The sequence below is a fragment of the Osmia bicornis genome, chromosome 5 (assembly GCF_907164935.1).
Source record: "Osmia bicornis bicornis chromosome 5, iOsmBic2.1, whole genome shotgun sequence".
NCBI classification, from domain to species: Eukaryota; Metazoa; Arthropoda; class Insecta; order Hymenoptera; family Megachilidae; genus Osmia; species Osmia bicornis.
This window is the reverse complement of record NC_060220.1, coordinates 4,324,003-4,339,555: the sequence shown is the minus strand read 5'-3', so window position 1 is coordinate 4,339,555 and position 15,553 is coordinate 4,324,003. Positions and strand designations below refer to the sequence as shown.

At 40.7% G+C, this 15,553-nt stretch overlaps 1 protein-coding gene across 5 annotated transcripts in view; it reads right to left on the bottom strand.

Moving 5' to 3' along the window:
- Positions 1-4,015: 4,015 nt before the first annotated feature.
- LOC114880172 (serine/threonine-protein phosphatase 4 regulatory subunit 1-like) overlaps positions 4,016-15,553 on the bottom strand; it is a 111,799-nt gene continuing 100,261 nt past the window's right edge. For 4 of the 5 annotated variants that reach the window (XM_029195891.2, XM_029195883.2, XM_029195910.2 and 1 more), the window contains 8 exons: positions 11,487-11,629; positions 11,201-11,341; positions 8,084-8,254; positions 7,725-8,008; positions 7,368-7,560; positions 6,455-7,276; positions 5,944-6,220; positions 4,016-5,854 (listed from right to left, as the gene is read on the bottom strand). In XM_029195891.2, the coding sequence (XP_029051724.1) occupies positions 5,688-5,854; positions 5,944-6,220; positions 6,455-7,276; positions 7,368-7,560; positions 7,725-8,008; positions 8,084-8,254; positions 11,201-11,341; positions 11,487-11,629 (2,198 nt within the window). In that variant the 3' untranslated portion in view covers positions 4,016-5,687. Of the gene's footprint in view, positions 5,855-5,943; positions 6,221-6,454; positions 7,277-7,367; positions 7,561-7,724; positions 8,009-8,083; positions 8,255-11,200; positions 11,342-11,486; positions 11,630-15,553 lie in introns of those variants that run through there. The other variant, XM_029195927.2, reaches the window with a different exon arrangement.

Genomic DNA, 15,553 nt, shown 5'->3' with positions numbered 1-15,553 from the left:
CCCCATTTATGATGTGCCTTTTCATTTTCTCTGCGAATCATTCTTGATGTAGTCTTTGGTACCCTTCTAATGACCGACCGTTTCTTCTCCATCGTAGAATGTTCCTTTCCTTCGTTAACGAATTTACCTTCCTTATTCATTTTCATTGGAACTATTTTCCTTTCGACTATTATTTTCGCGGGAGACGGTGAAGGTTTACGATTCGTTGACACGCATTTCTGAACAATTTTTGGAGTTTCTTTGAAAGCATCGTAAGCTGTACTAACGTTCGAACATAAATCGTCGATCGCGCGTGTCTCAACTCTTCTTTCTCTACCTTCGTTAGCCTTCGACTCTTCGGCATTGATAAAATTTTGAAGCTCGTTTACCTGTTGAGAAATTGTTTGCTGATAAGAAGGAATCTATTAGGTTGATGGATGGATTTTGAAATATGGAATGGATATTCATTGAACTTACCTTGGTGACTAATTTCTTTGCAAGATCTTTAACTTCTTCGATTGATCTCACTGCACGATCGCTTTTTACCTCGTTCGTCATCGACCGTCGTTTTTTACCATCGTTTCGATGCATTTCCGGTTCAGGTTCCCGAATATTTTCGTAGTATCTCAATTCATCTTCCTTGTTTAAAAAACCATGACTCCCTTCTGTATTTTTATTTCTTTTCTCGCGTAACTTTGTTATTTCCGGGTGAGCTTGTTGCTTGTTTTGATTTTGCGCATCTGCATTATCGCCCGATCCCACCGTAACATCGTCGGTATTACTTTCGGTTCCCACCCTTGGTTCTCGTACAAGTTCAGAGTTATCGGGATTATTTTCCAATGCAAGATTCTTGGAAGAACGATCGTTTTTAGATTCTTTCGATTCTACGAATCTACGATGAAAATTGTTCTTATTATTTTTCTTAGAAACTACTTTAGCAACCCCTACATTTGATTTACCCTCGCTTCTCGCTCCGTTCGATTTTCTCTCGCGAGGCGTTCTTAATTTATTCGCACTCTTCCTGTGCACGTTTCCTATCGATCGCGGTGAATTTTTATTTCGTTTCTTTCCTGCGTGCTTCTTCTTCTTATTCTTTGCGTTTGAATTTTTCTCGTGACGATTATTCTTTGCCCTCCTCTTAAGTCGTAATAAATGTGCCTTTAAATTAGCGGCAACTAAACTGGACGTTTCTTTATCCTTATCTTCGATATTTAAATGTTTCTCTGTTTCATCGTTCAAATTTTTAGAATCGGCTAAGGTTTTCCCTATTAAGTTATTTCGCTTCTTTCTTACTAAGTCTACCGCTAATAAATCTTCTGGAAGATTTTGAATTTCCATATTTTCATCAATTGCTCGATGATTTCTAAATGAACTATCATCTTTTGCTGATCCCGTTTCCTGATTAGTATCGGTAACTTTTAATTGATCAGTTTCATCTTCGTTTACATGAAACTCCTGAGACTTAATTTCTCGTTTCGCGTCGAATGAAATATCATCGTCATCATAAGAGCTTTCGTCGATCGTATTTCGTGGAAAAGAATTTGCTAAATCTCTCAAGTATTCTTGTTGGTACCTTAACGATGAAAATGGACCCGAATCGGATTTGCTTCTTTTCACTCGTACGTGAGTTTCTAAGGACTCCGGGTCCTCCGTGTCGTCTATTAAAAGTGGCTCTTCGTAGTCAATAAGCGTCTTTTCTCCAGCTTCTTTATTAGCGTCATTGTCTCTAAACGACGTATGCGTTGAATGTTTGTTATCCAAATGAATCGCACACAATGTTCTTCGTTTCCATTTGTAATCGATCAAACTTCCTCCCTTCACATTTCCTTTTACAAGATTTTGCGATATATTATTAAGCACAAAAGTTGATTTTGGTTTGAAGTGATCATTCGGGTAACAGTATATTGGATTTGTTAAAAAATTTGGAATTTGTTTCTTAACTGTATATGTTGAAATATCATGTACTTTATTTTTTTGGTGCTCTTGCAATTTGTCGGAATCTTTCACTGTAGTTTTCAAATTATTAATTTCAGTGTAATCATACATGCAAGTTTCATTTAGGAAAATGGTTATCAATCCTTGGAACGCGTGTACATAATTTACAAAAGTATTGTCGAATTTATTTAACCATCTACAATCTTGTTGATAATTATAATTATAACACGAAGAGGAATTAATGGTAGTAATAATATTATGTTCCTTTGTCCTGATGGTAGAAGCAATTAATAGAAGCGTAATAAAAATCCATATGGGTGAATAAATCAGAAGTTTCAGCATTACACGCGTTATTCCACGGTATTTAGTGTTACATTACTTATTACTAGTACATAAATTATTTTTTGTAGGTTATTGTTTACAAAGAATTGTTAAAATGATTTATTCCAGGTTTTTAGGACACTTCAAATTTTGCCGAATTATCGAAAATCGATAAGTCGTATCGTTCCCTTCGATACATTTAGTATTTCAAAAGTAATTATATCTTCACAGATTTTTCACTCTAATTAAATTACAATACAAATATAATTGCTGGATAAATTTTTCTATAATATATAAACTACACCTTTTTTAATTATGTCGATTGCTAATTAACGAAGTTCTTTACATCTTAACGTTGTGAACAGTACTTTAACAATTTAGTATCTGGATACAAAAAGACTAGGCATGCCTTTGTTCCCTTTCTGGGGTCCCTGGCACCCCACAACCCAGGTAAGATCTGTAGGTGCAACTTTTCGAGTAGCTTCCGCCGATACCGTATAGATGCCGCCAGTGTTCTTTTCTTTGTGGAGATTGTAAGATACACGAGGAATTATTTATAAAATGAAATTATAATAAAATATGGGATACGAAGGTACAGTGATTTAGTGGTAGTCCCCGCGAGGTTCATAAAAAGAATGAAGATATAAATATCTGCCAACGGAGGTTTTGGTCCATAAAAAGGAGTAGGATAATAAATAGTTAGGGAGCGTGGATCTTGCCCCATAAAGAAAGATAAAATAATTAATAACTGAAAGGGGTGGCCTTGGATTATAAAAAGGGATAAAATTATATAAATAACTGAAAAAAGTGAAATAAAAGGGGTTCGAGGCCGAGGCCCAGAAGAGGAATACAATCATAAATGTTATTCCCCTTCGATGAGCTTATTTAATAAACAAAGAAAATAAATTAAGTAAATTAAATAAACTCCGGAACGTAATTAGAAGACGATTATTATACTGGTTGTGCCCTCTTCATACGAACCTGAGTTCATCCAGGGGTGTCAGGGACCCCGCTATGCCAATGACGCCCTCTGGATACCGACTGATATCACCCTGGGGTATTAGGGACCCCGAAGCACCGGTGACGCTGTTTGCATTTTGGCATCGAGGGTGTCAGGGACCCTGCAGCACCGATGACACTATGCTTACCGACACACGGCATTCGGGGTACCTGAGACCCCTAGATATCGGTGGCGCTGCATACTGATATTATGCCACCGGGGTGTCAGGGACCCCGATGCATCGGTGGCGCTCTGCACATACCGACCTTATATCTTGGGGTGTCAGGGACCCCGAAGCACCGATGACTCTCTCTGCAAACCGACATATCATCTTGGGGTGTTAGGGACCCCGACGCACGGGAAACACTGCATACCGACATTATGGCAGTCGGGGTAGCAGGAACCCCAGAGCTAAAATGTTCGACCCACAGATTTTCTATAGAAAAATTGAAACCTCTGTAACTTTTGATTCCGACAAACTGGGATCGAATGTTAAAAATATTTAAAAAATATTAAAATAATCATTTTAATAATTTTTCCTGCTTGTCTCCTTTGAAAATGTCTTGGAATATTCCTAGCAACAAAAATCATTGCTCTAATTCTATTTTTAAGATATATTTAGAGTGTAATATTTGTATCATCGCGCTTCGTAAGGAAAAGAAAATAATATTAAACAAAGAATTAGAGGTACATATTTCTACAGAAAGTTGAAATATTATAAAAAGAAAGGAGGTTACAGATTGGATGTCTCTGTCAAGGGAACAACAATGTTATATGCAATTATGTAACAAATCGCATGGTGTATATTTTTTTTTCGTCTCATTACCAAACACACAATATATTATACAGAATATTTTAAACAAAACTTCGTTTTCTTTCTTCTTCTTCAAACGTATTCACAAGTAACGAGTCTTCGTTGCTTACAGGAAGTCACTGTAGCCCAATCATTACGTTTTTCAACGAGAACAGTTTATCCAAGACACGATAATTCGTTCTACTTAATAATTGTCGCGAAATATCCAGTTATCGCGACTCGATGTCGTAGAAATATTTCACAGTAGTGATATTCGGTAACGATCTCTCATTTTTTCTTTTTTTTATTCGCGAATGTACAATTTAGCGGATCACTTTTGTTTCATTTTGTCTACGGTCCGCGCGTATCCTCTACACTTGTAAAATCTCGTATAATACACATTTATTCAACATCATTCTCAGTTTCGTTTATCCCGTTGCTTACAAACTAGTATTATCGTGTAAATCGTACAAACGTGATGTCTCCCGTGTGATTCTTTAATTTGAAATACAAAGTCACCGAAAACTTTCTAAATGCAAGACCCTCGATGTGTGATTAAAATTCTGATTCGAATAATTTAAATATCGGTGGCTCAGCGATAATTCGTGCTTACAATTCTTAACGTTTACAATAATATATCTACATGAAACAATACACATTCGTCCGTGTGATTGCGCGTAGACAAAAATCACAGTGATATCGCACGATTATGAACGATCTCAATATCGTGCAACGTATAAGCCTTTTTTTTCTGTTTCTAATCGTAAAATTCCATGTCGTGTTTTCTCATTCTTTTTTTTTCCCCCCATTCGACGTAGAGACATTTGTCGATGACGCACACAAAAGTTCATCACCAGTCATAGCACGAAAACTCGAGCCGATCGACGCGTTACAAAAGTTACAAAAGTGAAGTACGTGTCTGGTTGCATGCACAGGATCATCGAATTATTTCTCCTTCGACGAACAGTAGAGTTCCGATTAATCTGTGAAAGGATAACAATTAACGCGGTTCCCGAAGAGAACGTGCTATGACAGTTTACCGAAGAACAAGAGATCTCGTCGATGCGATATCTCGAATTAGTAATATCCGGCTTGTTTGTCCAAGGGACCCACTTACAAATAGAAATTGATCACAATGGTAAACGCATACATACCCGCGAACCTTAACCACGCATACGTTAACTTCTCTTAAACGCGCTCTCTCTCACACACACTCTTATATAATTGCGTAATGTCTTTTGACCATTGATACTTATCCGTCTTAGTCTAAAGGACGCGGAAAATCCTCGGTCCCCTGGTTATCGACAACGTTCAGTTGCACTTTGTCTATCTCGACTGCACTTAAAATGGTAAATGTTTCGTTTATTTAAAATTTGAGCTGGTATTATTATTCTTTCTTTACATTGTAGATAAATACACATGGTGTCTGGTGAAAAAAGAAAACCTATCATTCCTCTCGTTCATCCTCCCTCCCCGGTACAACAACGTCGTCCCCGCGTTTCTCTTCCAATTAATTTTCTGTCGCTTGTACAGACAATTCACACATGGAAGAACACTTTTACGGCACCTTTTATCCTCTCCCGTGGCTGTCCAATCTAAAACAATCGTCTCGTATGGCAGGAAATTATTCGAATTTGATTCTTGCGGGGATAGAATTTGTTAAAACAGTATGTTCCTCGATTGTTCGGCCTTGGTTTGCGACAATATATCTAACACAGGATTCTCCTCGCCCCCGGCCAACACTCGAACATCGCGATCAGGATCTGAACGCATCTCTCTTAATCTTTTCTCCACTTCTTCCGCTTGTTCCGCTCCTAACCAGTTTGCTAAAAATTCAAGTATACGTACGATGGTCTGCGTAAGTTTCAGGATAATGGTAATTTCAAAAAGATCAGACAGAGACTGAGATACTTACGTCCCATCGGGATAACGTTCTTCGACAAAGTTCTCGCCACAGCCAATCTTACGTTTGGTACTTTGTCCCTGGACAGCTTCAATAAACTAGGCAACATTTCCTGAGAGAACCTATGCCCGCTGATAGCGTTGTTGGCTATCAACTGAGCGCATACAAATACTAACGTTTGTCGTCGGATCCATTTCTTCGCCCACACCCCTAGCGAGAACTTGAGCTCTTGAAACAGGGCAGTAATCAAGCGTTCGTTGTCGGATAAATGAGCCACGATTTGTGTCACCTGCACAGATATCGAAGTAGAATCATTGGACGCATACGCGATAACGTTACACGGTGCTTGCTCTAACGTTGCTATTCAGAACTTTTATTTCAACGAAACTTTCAAAATAGTATTTCCATTTTTATGCAAGAAAATAGGCTGCATATCAGACTCTCGTTAGGATAGCAACGTCAGAGGGGACACCCTGTTACGTTCAAAGTATACACAGAATATGGCGAACGTGCGAGGTCATACCAAAGAAAGTGCAACGTGCCTCACAGCAGCGACTTTGTCGCTCAGCAGCTCAAGAGACAGGGGCACGATGAATCTTTCCACGTCCGCAGCACCGAAAAGATTGACAATTTCTAACAGTTGAGTAGCCAGCTCCTCCCGGAACCTCCAGTTCCATTCGTTATCGGTGACCAGGAATTCCTTCAGTCTTGGTAGATATAGGCAGCGATCGGTGGGCTTAAGTATCTTCAAAAAGGTCGCTAGGTGTTTCAGTACGCCTATTCTGACTTCGTCTACGTCCTTGATGAACCAATCGTAGACAGGGATGAGGTCGCTCGCGGTCAGTTCTTCGCCCAGTATGGTCGCGATCTCGTGGATGCTCGAGGCCAGTGTACGTCTGACTTTCCATTGATCAGCGTTCAAAAGTAATTTATACGTCGGTTGTAGGTAACACCAGTGTTCTCTACCTAACGTTAGAGCGACCGCGGGAAAACTGAAAGCGCAATGATGAAGAATGTCTGCTCCTATGTCTGAGTATCGTTCTGGCTCGGCCATCGTTAGGAACACATTGACTAAATGCAACGGGACTAGCTCTTCCTCGTTTACGGTTATCAATTCGACCTCTGGAAATTTCTCCTCTTCCACTACGTCGTCTAACGAAGAGGCTTTGCTACTGGCCGTGTCGGCCATCGGCTTCCAATCTACGTTGTTCTTCGCTGACGATCTCTTCGCGGCTTCGACGAGTTCCTCGTCTAAAGGCAGATCTGGCGCTATGTAGTAATATAAAAATGTATTGTACTTCTCCGTGTCGTCCGTCGATTGGTTTTGATTCATCTTTCTTTGCATCTGAAAAGAGAATCAGCAACCGGTTACAACAAATTTTCATCTTTCTTCCCTTTCCGTCTATAAAATATCATAGAGTTCGTCGTATTCCTACCTTAGATTTATAAGCTCTCAGAGCGAAAATGTGATCCTCCTGAGAATCTTCTTCCTCCTCGTCGTCGGAAATCGGTTTTTGTATTATCACAGGCGAATTGAAATTATCCTTAGTATCAAGCTCCTCCTGATCGAACGAGTGACTTCGCACCACGTATTTCGGAGGATAGTTGCCTTCGTACGAGTACCTTATACTGCGCGACAAATAAAATCACTCAGTTTTTTTAATTATCCCATCATCGTTTGGGTAAACTAGGGAGAGAAAGTGGGAACGGAATAGAAGAGAAATAAATCATAAGAAAGTTCAATTCGGCCAAGTTTAAGGGAATGATAGTAAAGAAGATTCAGCTTCTTGTACCTGAAACGAGTATCTTGTTGGCTGGTAAACACTAGCTCGCCGTGTTCATTATAAGTTACTTCGGTAAACTGTTTCGCGAACGTGGATATAAATGGTCCTAAAATTTGAAAGGCAGACATTCGCACCCATTTCGATTCGTCGTCGAGATGCATGGCCAGGAGTTCGGCCAACAGTAATTGACGTTGTTGAAGGGTCATGCAGCAGGCGACTGGCATCATAACGTCCACGCAGGCTTTCCGTACGCCCCATGCTTTATCGCAGCACAGATCGACGAATACCGGAAACTGTGATCGATCAAGAAATAAGTCATCAATTGTTTATCGTGAAAATAAAAAAAGGGAGGAACAATGTAGACTTACCAATTTTTGAAGAAATGCCTTTCTTCTGACCGCGACGCAAATCTCCCCGAAGTGCGACGCGCATACTTTTCTCACGTGGATATCCTGTTCCTTGCACAGGGCTATGTATCTGTCCAGAAAAATCTTTTCTGTCAGCTTTTTGCCAATGAGCGGTGCCATCTTGCTCATGAACTGCGGATCGATATAACATACGATAATGCACAGCCAAATGTACCAAGGGATAATGATCAATGATTAAGCATACATAACAAGAGAATGTGTAATAACAGAATGTTCAACCCTTTAGCTACGGTCAAATATTTCAACTATCAAATATTTAGATAGAATGGTAAAATAAAAAATTTAAATAATTCACTGTTGAACCTGAGAAGAGGATGGGGTTACTGATGGAGTACACTTTTCGTAGCTAAAGGGCTAAAGAGACACACACGCGCTATTATTGTTAATAATAAATACATATTTATTTTCTGTTTTTAAATACAAAGTTGTCCGAAAGGATCTTACTATACGAAGATACAAATCGCACCGTTCCGCTCATCAAAGCTGGCTGTGATACGAGTCGAAAGTCACCACATCACAACCACTCTGATGGGAGGAACAGTCGAACGCATGTCGCTAAAACACACCTGGAAAAAGGAACAACGCGTACAGTATCAAAAGCTTGGGATGCTGGATCAAGCTTCAATTGCTTTTATATTAACGCCCGCATCAGAAAGAAGGTCATCGAATTGAACAGAAATGAGTCATCCGGTCATTGCGTACAGACGTTTTATTCTAAGAAACACTTATCTTTTATTCAAATTAGTCGTTATTACTGTTTATTAAAAATGATATTAAATTATCTGTACATTCTCCAATCTCGCCCAAGTGATAGTTCTAAAATAGAGAAAACGCTTTTTCCTTCTTCCTTCCTCTTTCCCAGCACCCAAGACGAATGTAAGAACCGCTTGAAAGAGCGATGCAGGAGGTAAGATCGCGATTCGACGAACGATCGCGACGACGTCCTTCGTAGATCCACGCAGGATCCGTGAGAGGAAGTCGAGCGACCATGAGAGCGCAAAAGTCGCCACGGACCTTTCCCGAAAGTGGAAACTAAGCGCAAGAACTCGTTATCGCTCTCCGTATCGGGACAGTCGATCGGAAACGTTTTTCTTCGAAACGACGCCGAAGAGCAGGCTCGCCGAGATCGCCATCGAGCCGCATCAAAGATGGGTCAAAACGACGATGATCGAGAGGTTTATCGATGCTGAAAGAAAGAAACCCGCCACCAACGGATACACGTCCTCGAGAAAAGCAGAGTTCTTAACAGACGCGTGTTCTTCGACGTACGATCCGGCGCGTGTTGGATCTTCCGGGAACCGGCTGGTTCGCGCGGCGCAACGCTCATCAAAGCTGGCTGTGATATGAACGCTCGCATCAGCATATCACAACCACTTTGTGAGCGACACACAGGCGCACGCTACCTCTGTCCCTCCGTGGAATAAACCTTGAGGAATTTAGTCTAAAGTCACCGTGTCGCATAAAAACAGCGATCCAAATCGTCAAAAATGGCTGTGATATGAAATGTAGAACAGCAACACGCCACAACCAATTTGACGATTAGATCGCGTTCCTCTCGTCTTCTTCTCGTTCGGTTTTTCTTCAAGTAAGAAAGGACATCGCTTATTATTTGTTTCTCCCCTGTCCATCGGATGATTATTAATTAAGCGGCCGCTAAGTGCAACCGAACGAAGCGCACAAACACACGCTCTCTCCTCTGACGATCGATTCTGCGGGCCAAGCTCATCAAAATGGCTGTGATATGACTCGAAACATTCCACAACCAATTTGATGTATCGGACCGCAAAAGGTATTTTCATTTCGTGTTCCATCGTCCCTCGATTCTGCCGGATATACGATTTTTTTCCCCTTCCTCCTCTCTCTTTCGTAATTATTTCCATGTTTCTTCGTTTGTTCGATTCGGAATCAGCGCCGGGGATGGACACAATTTTGCTCATCAAAGCTGGCTGTGATAGTCAATCTCTATGACAAACCAACTTTGATGGTAAAAGCATGTCCCTGCAGGGAGGATCTTCTTCGGCGGAACTTTTCTTCCTGCAACTCGATCGACGACAAGAGAAAAAAAAAGGGAGAGAGAAAAATACAAAAAATAAGAAGCTCTTCGGAGACCTGGTCGCGTAGTCTCTCCCTTTCCTCGATTCGACGTCGGAGCAGAACGGACGCCGGATGAAAGACAAGATAGTGAGACGCGATAGCGTGAGAACATCTCACTACCCATGTCTTTCAGACGGAATCCGTTCGAAGGGAACACAGTCTCTAACGCAACTTCGATACAAATAATATATCCCTGACCGGCGTAGCAAAGTTTCTCGTATCGTGAATGCAACACGCGCGAGGTAAAAACGCTTTCGATCCGCCTACTTCTCAACGCTCTTTCGTATTTACCACGCGGACAGGATACAACACGCGTCCCCGCTTGTCCGCTCGCAATTCTTTACATACGTATGCGCTAATTAGAACGACGTCCAATCGACGTGGAGCTTCATTCTAGAGGCACTCGACGCTAAACGACCCGACGCTTGCTAGAATGTTAATACTCTAACGAGCGCATATTTTATGGAATCGATGTTACTGGTAATTTGAAATTTTTTTTTGCGACAGATTTCGGAGCCTTTATTAATTTTTAAACAGCAATTAGAGTAGCTTCTTTAGAAACGCACGCGCACAATTCTCTTGCTTAATGCTCGATAAATATACGCTTAATAATTCCCTATTCTCTATTCTAGACAAAATTGGTCATTATTTCAAATAATCTTCTGATACATATTTTGAATAAAATGAAAATATTACAAAATCAGAAATCATTTTTTCTTTGAAGGAAAATTTATTTCAAATTTAAAGACACTTTAATTTCAAATCAAGTTTAATTCATTCTGTTATTTCCAAATAACTGATTGAACTTTTTAATTATTTGAATAAATAATCTATTACTTATTCTTGAATATTTTCCTTTCAGTCGAAATTTCTGTCAGAAAGTTATTTGAAATAGCGCCTAATTCTAGAGTGCCAAACGCCGTCTCAATGATGTATTAAAAGAAATGGAATATTGAAACTTACCATGATGCCAGATTGAAGGAAATCGACCGAAGTCCTGCAGAGTACTTCTATCACGGGACAGACTTTGACCTCGATCGTGGTGCTGTCGAGGAGGCCGCTCTTTATCAACGTGAGCACCACTGCCTGGGTCGTCATTCGTACCTGGCCACACGAGGAACAAGGAATTCGTCAATGGGGCCCGTAATTCTTGCCGAGTTTACGGTACCTCGAACATGCTCGTCAAGAATCTTCTCTTTCCCGATCGTTTAACGAAGATGCTTATCGATGAGAAGCGCGAAATATTCACCTGGTTATCTTGATCCTGAAGATACGTGATAATGATGCTGAACAGATGGTCGTGGAGAACGTCGCCGAATAGATGAGAAGCTTCCTGGCAGATCGTCGCCACGTGCGGCAGCTGTTCCATCAGGTCCAACCGAACTTGCGTGTCTGAAAGCAGAAGAAAATCCGTAAAATTTCGATAAATAATTTTTCTTATTATCCTTGAAGAAGTGTTGATAAAGAAAATCTACGCAATTTTATTTTATAGGAGCGAAGAAATAAATAAATCGAGTGGAAAGATTGAATTGCCAATGGCAACACGCATCGTCTCGTATTTTGTTCCTTTTGCTTTCTGATCATGTATTAATTCCATGCAACGAGTCTCCTATACGGTTCGTGGAACGAGGATAAAAATGACGATGTGTTCTAGGAGGAATCCGATCGTTTCTTTGCAACTCACGATCGGTCGGTAGCCGAGAGAAACTATTCGTGCGTCGAAAGCGAGAAAAACAGGAGGGATAGGCAGGGGACCATTCTTCGACGTTTTCTCGACCTTGGTTCGTTTTTATTCTACCGCCAGGGTGGCTAGCCCTTTTCGTGGAAATACCTGAATGAAGAAGGCGTCGCAACCGGCGCCCCTGCTGATTAGGAAAACTCGCACCTTTACAACGGAGCTTCGGAACACGATCATAAAGAACGAGAATTTCCCGTTTGGTCATTAGGGAAACGGCCGTGGGGCCGACTACGCTCAACTAGAGACAGGTGCACAATAACGATGAGAATTACAACCATACGACGTTCGTTAACTTCCTCGGAACCTTATTTATATTACACGAAACAATGTTCAAATTTGTTAATAGAATGTTTCGTGAAAAATTCAATTCTTACGCCATGTTACTATTTCGAGAATGAAAAATTCTTGATTTTCGAAACTTATAATTTTATTTTATTTGGTTCTGAAACAACACTATCAAAAAACCTTTAGTAAGTGGGTCGCTGAGTGCCAGGCAAAAATTTTCATTTTTCCGAACTTGCCTTAATTTTACTTGAACGTCACTTGTATGTTAAATTAACAGCTTTAATCAGAATCTCACAATTTTTTTAAAGCCTAGAATAATATAAAATTAGACCCAGTTTCCCGGCCGCGTTGATGAAAAAGAACATTACCTACGAAGGGTTAATGTAACTTTACACAATTGAATTAAATTAAGAATTTAAAACCATCTTTTCTATTCTTTAAAATAGAAAAATATTCACATACCGATAATAACAATCACCCTGTGTCCACAATTTTAATTTCCATTTTACTAGTTTCGCGAGGATATCTGTTCCTGACTTCTGGATTCTTGATGATTCTTCCATGTCTTCGAATTTTCACTCGATAAAAACAGGAGCGCGTATTTAAAAAGACACTTAACCGACAATAAACAATTTCAGAAACTTCTGATCTTTGCAAATTTTCCAGCAATTCTAATTCTGTATCAGAGAGATTCCAAAACTGAATCCTCGAATTGAAGTTCAAATGTAATTTTGGATTCCTCTGCATTCTGTTACGAATTGCAATTAGGTATGATAGAAGACTGTAGATGTAACTATTTCAAAAAAGCGGGAAAATGCAAAGACCAAGTTCCGAAGGGCGATAAAATTGAAGAACATCGAAGAAAAGAGCACATCACCGAACGAGAGCGTGGGTGCAACTGAAGGGTCGACTATTTGTCGCGGGAAATGCACCTTCGTGGTTCTCTAGACTCTTTCTATTTTAGAGTGGGGATAGTGAGGGTAGCTGCCCCACTACCAGAAGGCCCAACCTCGAAAAGGGTAGGAGGTGGCCGTGAGCAAAACAAGGTTCTCTTTCCGGTTACTTTGCTCGCCCTTCGTCAGGCCCACCATGCGAGCACGTGCTCGCTTTTCCCTCCATTTTCCTGTCTCACTCTTTTTTTCCTCTCTTTTTGCCACCGCCCTTACAAAACTCAACTAATAGAACCATTTTACCAGAATTTAGTAAAAGAACATTTAGAAAAATATTCATTTTTTCTATTAAAAATGAATTTTCACGTACATAATTCACGTAGGTCAATTTAAAATTTTCTCAAAAATAAAATATCATAATAATGTAAATAAACAATTATTTCCTAAGCTAAAATAATTGTTCAATATTTTTTTAACTTTGTATAAATATAAACTTGAATAATAATTTTTTGGGAAAACAGAATTATTGGTTTAGTCTTCCTTTTCTGTCCGATACGAACAAGAAGCTGGTCTCTCCCCTGTTTCCTTTTAGCACAGCCCCTGGTCCATTAATCACGAGCTGGGTCTTATCTTTTTCCTCCGCCTACTCTCCATCCTTGCGCCTTCTGTCCAGGACAAGATCCCGCCAAAAATATCCCGCTGGGTTCCTTCAGGATTAAGCGTCACCGATTATTTACCTTGCTGTATTTCGTCTCTCTCGTTCACATCCTGTCGATCGTTTTTCCTGGGATTCGGCTTCATTGTCCATTGGTATTCGCAGAGGATCCTGCTTCTTCCATTTTTCCGTGCTACCCGCCTTCGACCACGTGGCGCGAACTTTTAGCGGGAAAACGTTTCACTTTCTTAACCAATAATTCTACGTTCTCCTTATATTAGTTTTACGAAGACAAATCCAGCTACGTAGAGACGATTGATTTACCTTATCGATTTTATTGGTACGATAACGAGACACCCGCCCGGTCTGATAATGGGAGGACGGTGCATAGAAAATGCCAGTCGGATCGGTATGAAAACCATCTTCACGGAACAACAACCGTTCACCCTTTTCCGCTTTTACAGGAACAATTGGCTTCGTTGCATTCTTATCAGAGTAACCAGAGGAAGCGTCGTTGTTACCGGTCTTTCATTCTTGTAAACGTGAAAAGGAATAAGTTTGCTTCTGAACGTCGTCAATCGTAAAAGCGAGATTCAACTTGGTTAATTCCCTATAATTTATATTGTCACTATTTACGGGAACAAATTAGGAAGTAGTTTCAGGCGCGAAGTTGTTTCCTTCCGAAAGCGCAAGCTGCATTTCCTCATCCCCGGCCAAAAATAAAAGAGAATAAAGGAGGGAAAAGGAGAGTCGAGGAAACGTCAATGTCTTCGTAAACGAGCTTCCTCGCATCCTTCCACATATGGTAAGGAAAACTCGGCAACTGGCGTCCTTCGAAGGAAAAGGGGCGCCTGTTTCACGCTCCCCTATGCGTTTGCTCGTCCAAAAATACGTGAACGCGTTGGAGAGAAAGCGCGTGTGTCGCGTGCCCTCGAGGGCAGGGATTTTCGAGAGGTCGAACGTCAGCCACCCTTCGTAGCTAGTTTCGATCGAGCCACGGAAAAACACCGATCATGGCACGTGTTACAGCCAAGATGTTCCTCCAGCCTGGAATCGTTGCCTAAAAATAGCATCGACCGGTGTGCGACACGCTCGTTTCGGATCTCGCGTATCAGGATGCACCTCTGTTTGACACAGTTGCATCCCTTGAGAGACGCCTGATGGCTTAGGACACGATTCCCGCCCTCGACTTCCCCCGAAACGAGTTTACAAGATCTGCCTCTTCCTGCTCAACGTGCTACGAGAATGCTCCAAGTATTTTCGGTTTCAATTATAAAAATCAGGAGAATTGTTGGTATTTTAAATTAGAAGTCCCATTTGAGAATTTAAGAAATTTGTAAATCAAATAGAAATTTAAGGTGTGTCTAAATATTATAATTATTATTCCCGAATTTTGTTCTCCATTTTAAGTCGACCGATTCTAAACCCAGGACTGCGTTTAGTTTCAGGCCTTTAGAACTGAAAAAAAAAAAAAATGACGACAACCGTGCGACAGAAACGATCGATCAAGTTTATTTGCAATTCCTACGATTCCCATTGTCGCCCGAGAGAGGCGCATTAACGGAGCATCGGAAATAATAAAGGGGACCATGCGGTGCACGTTTGTTTCACGCGACGAGGCCGTCGTAGCCGGTCTTAAAGTATTTTCGAAGGTCCGCAGAAAAGAAAGGAGCCATTAGTGGGATGAAAACGCAGTGGCGCGTCATTTTCCACGTTTCCTCGAAGCGGCCCAGGTAAAAAGAAAACGT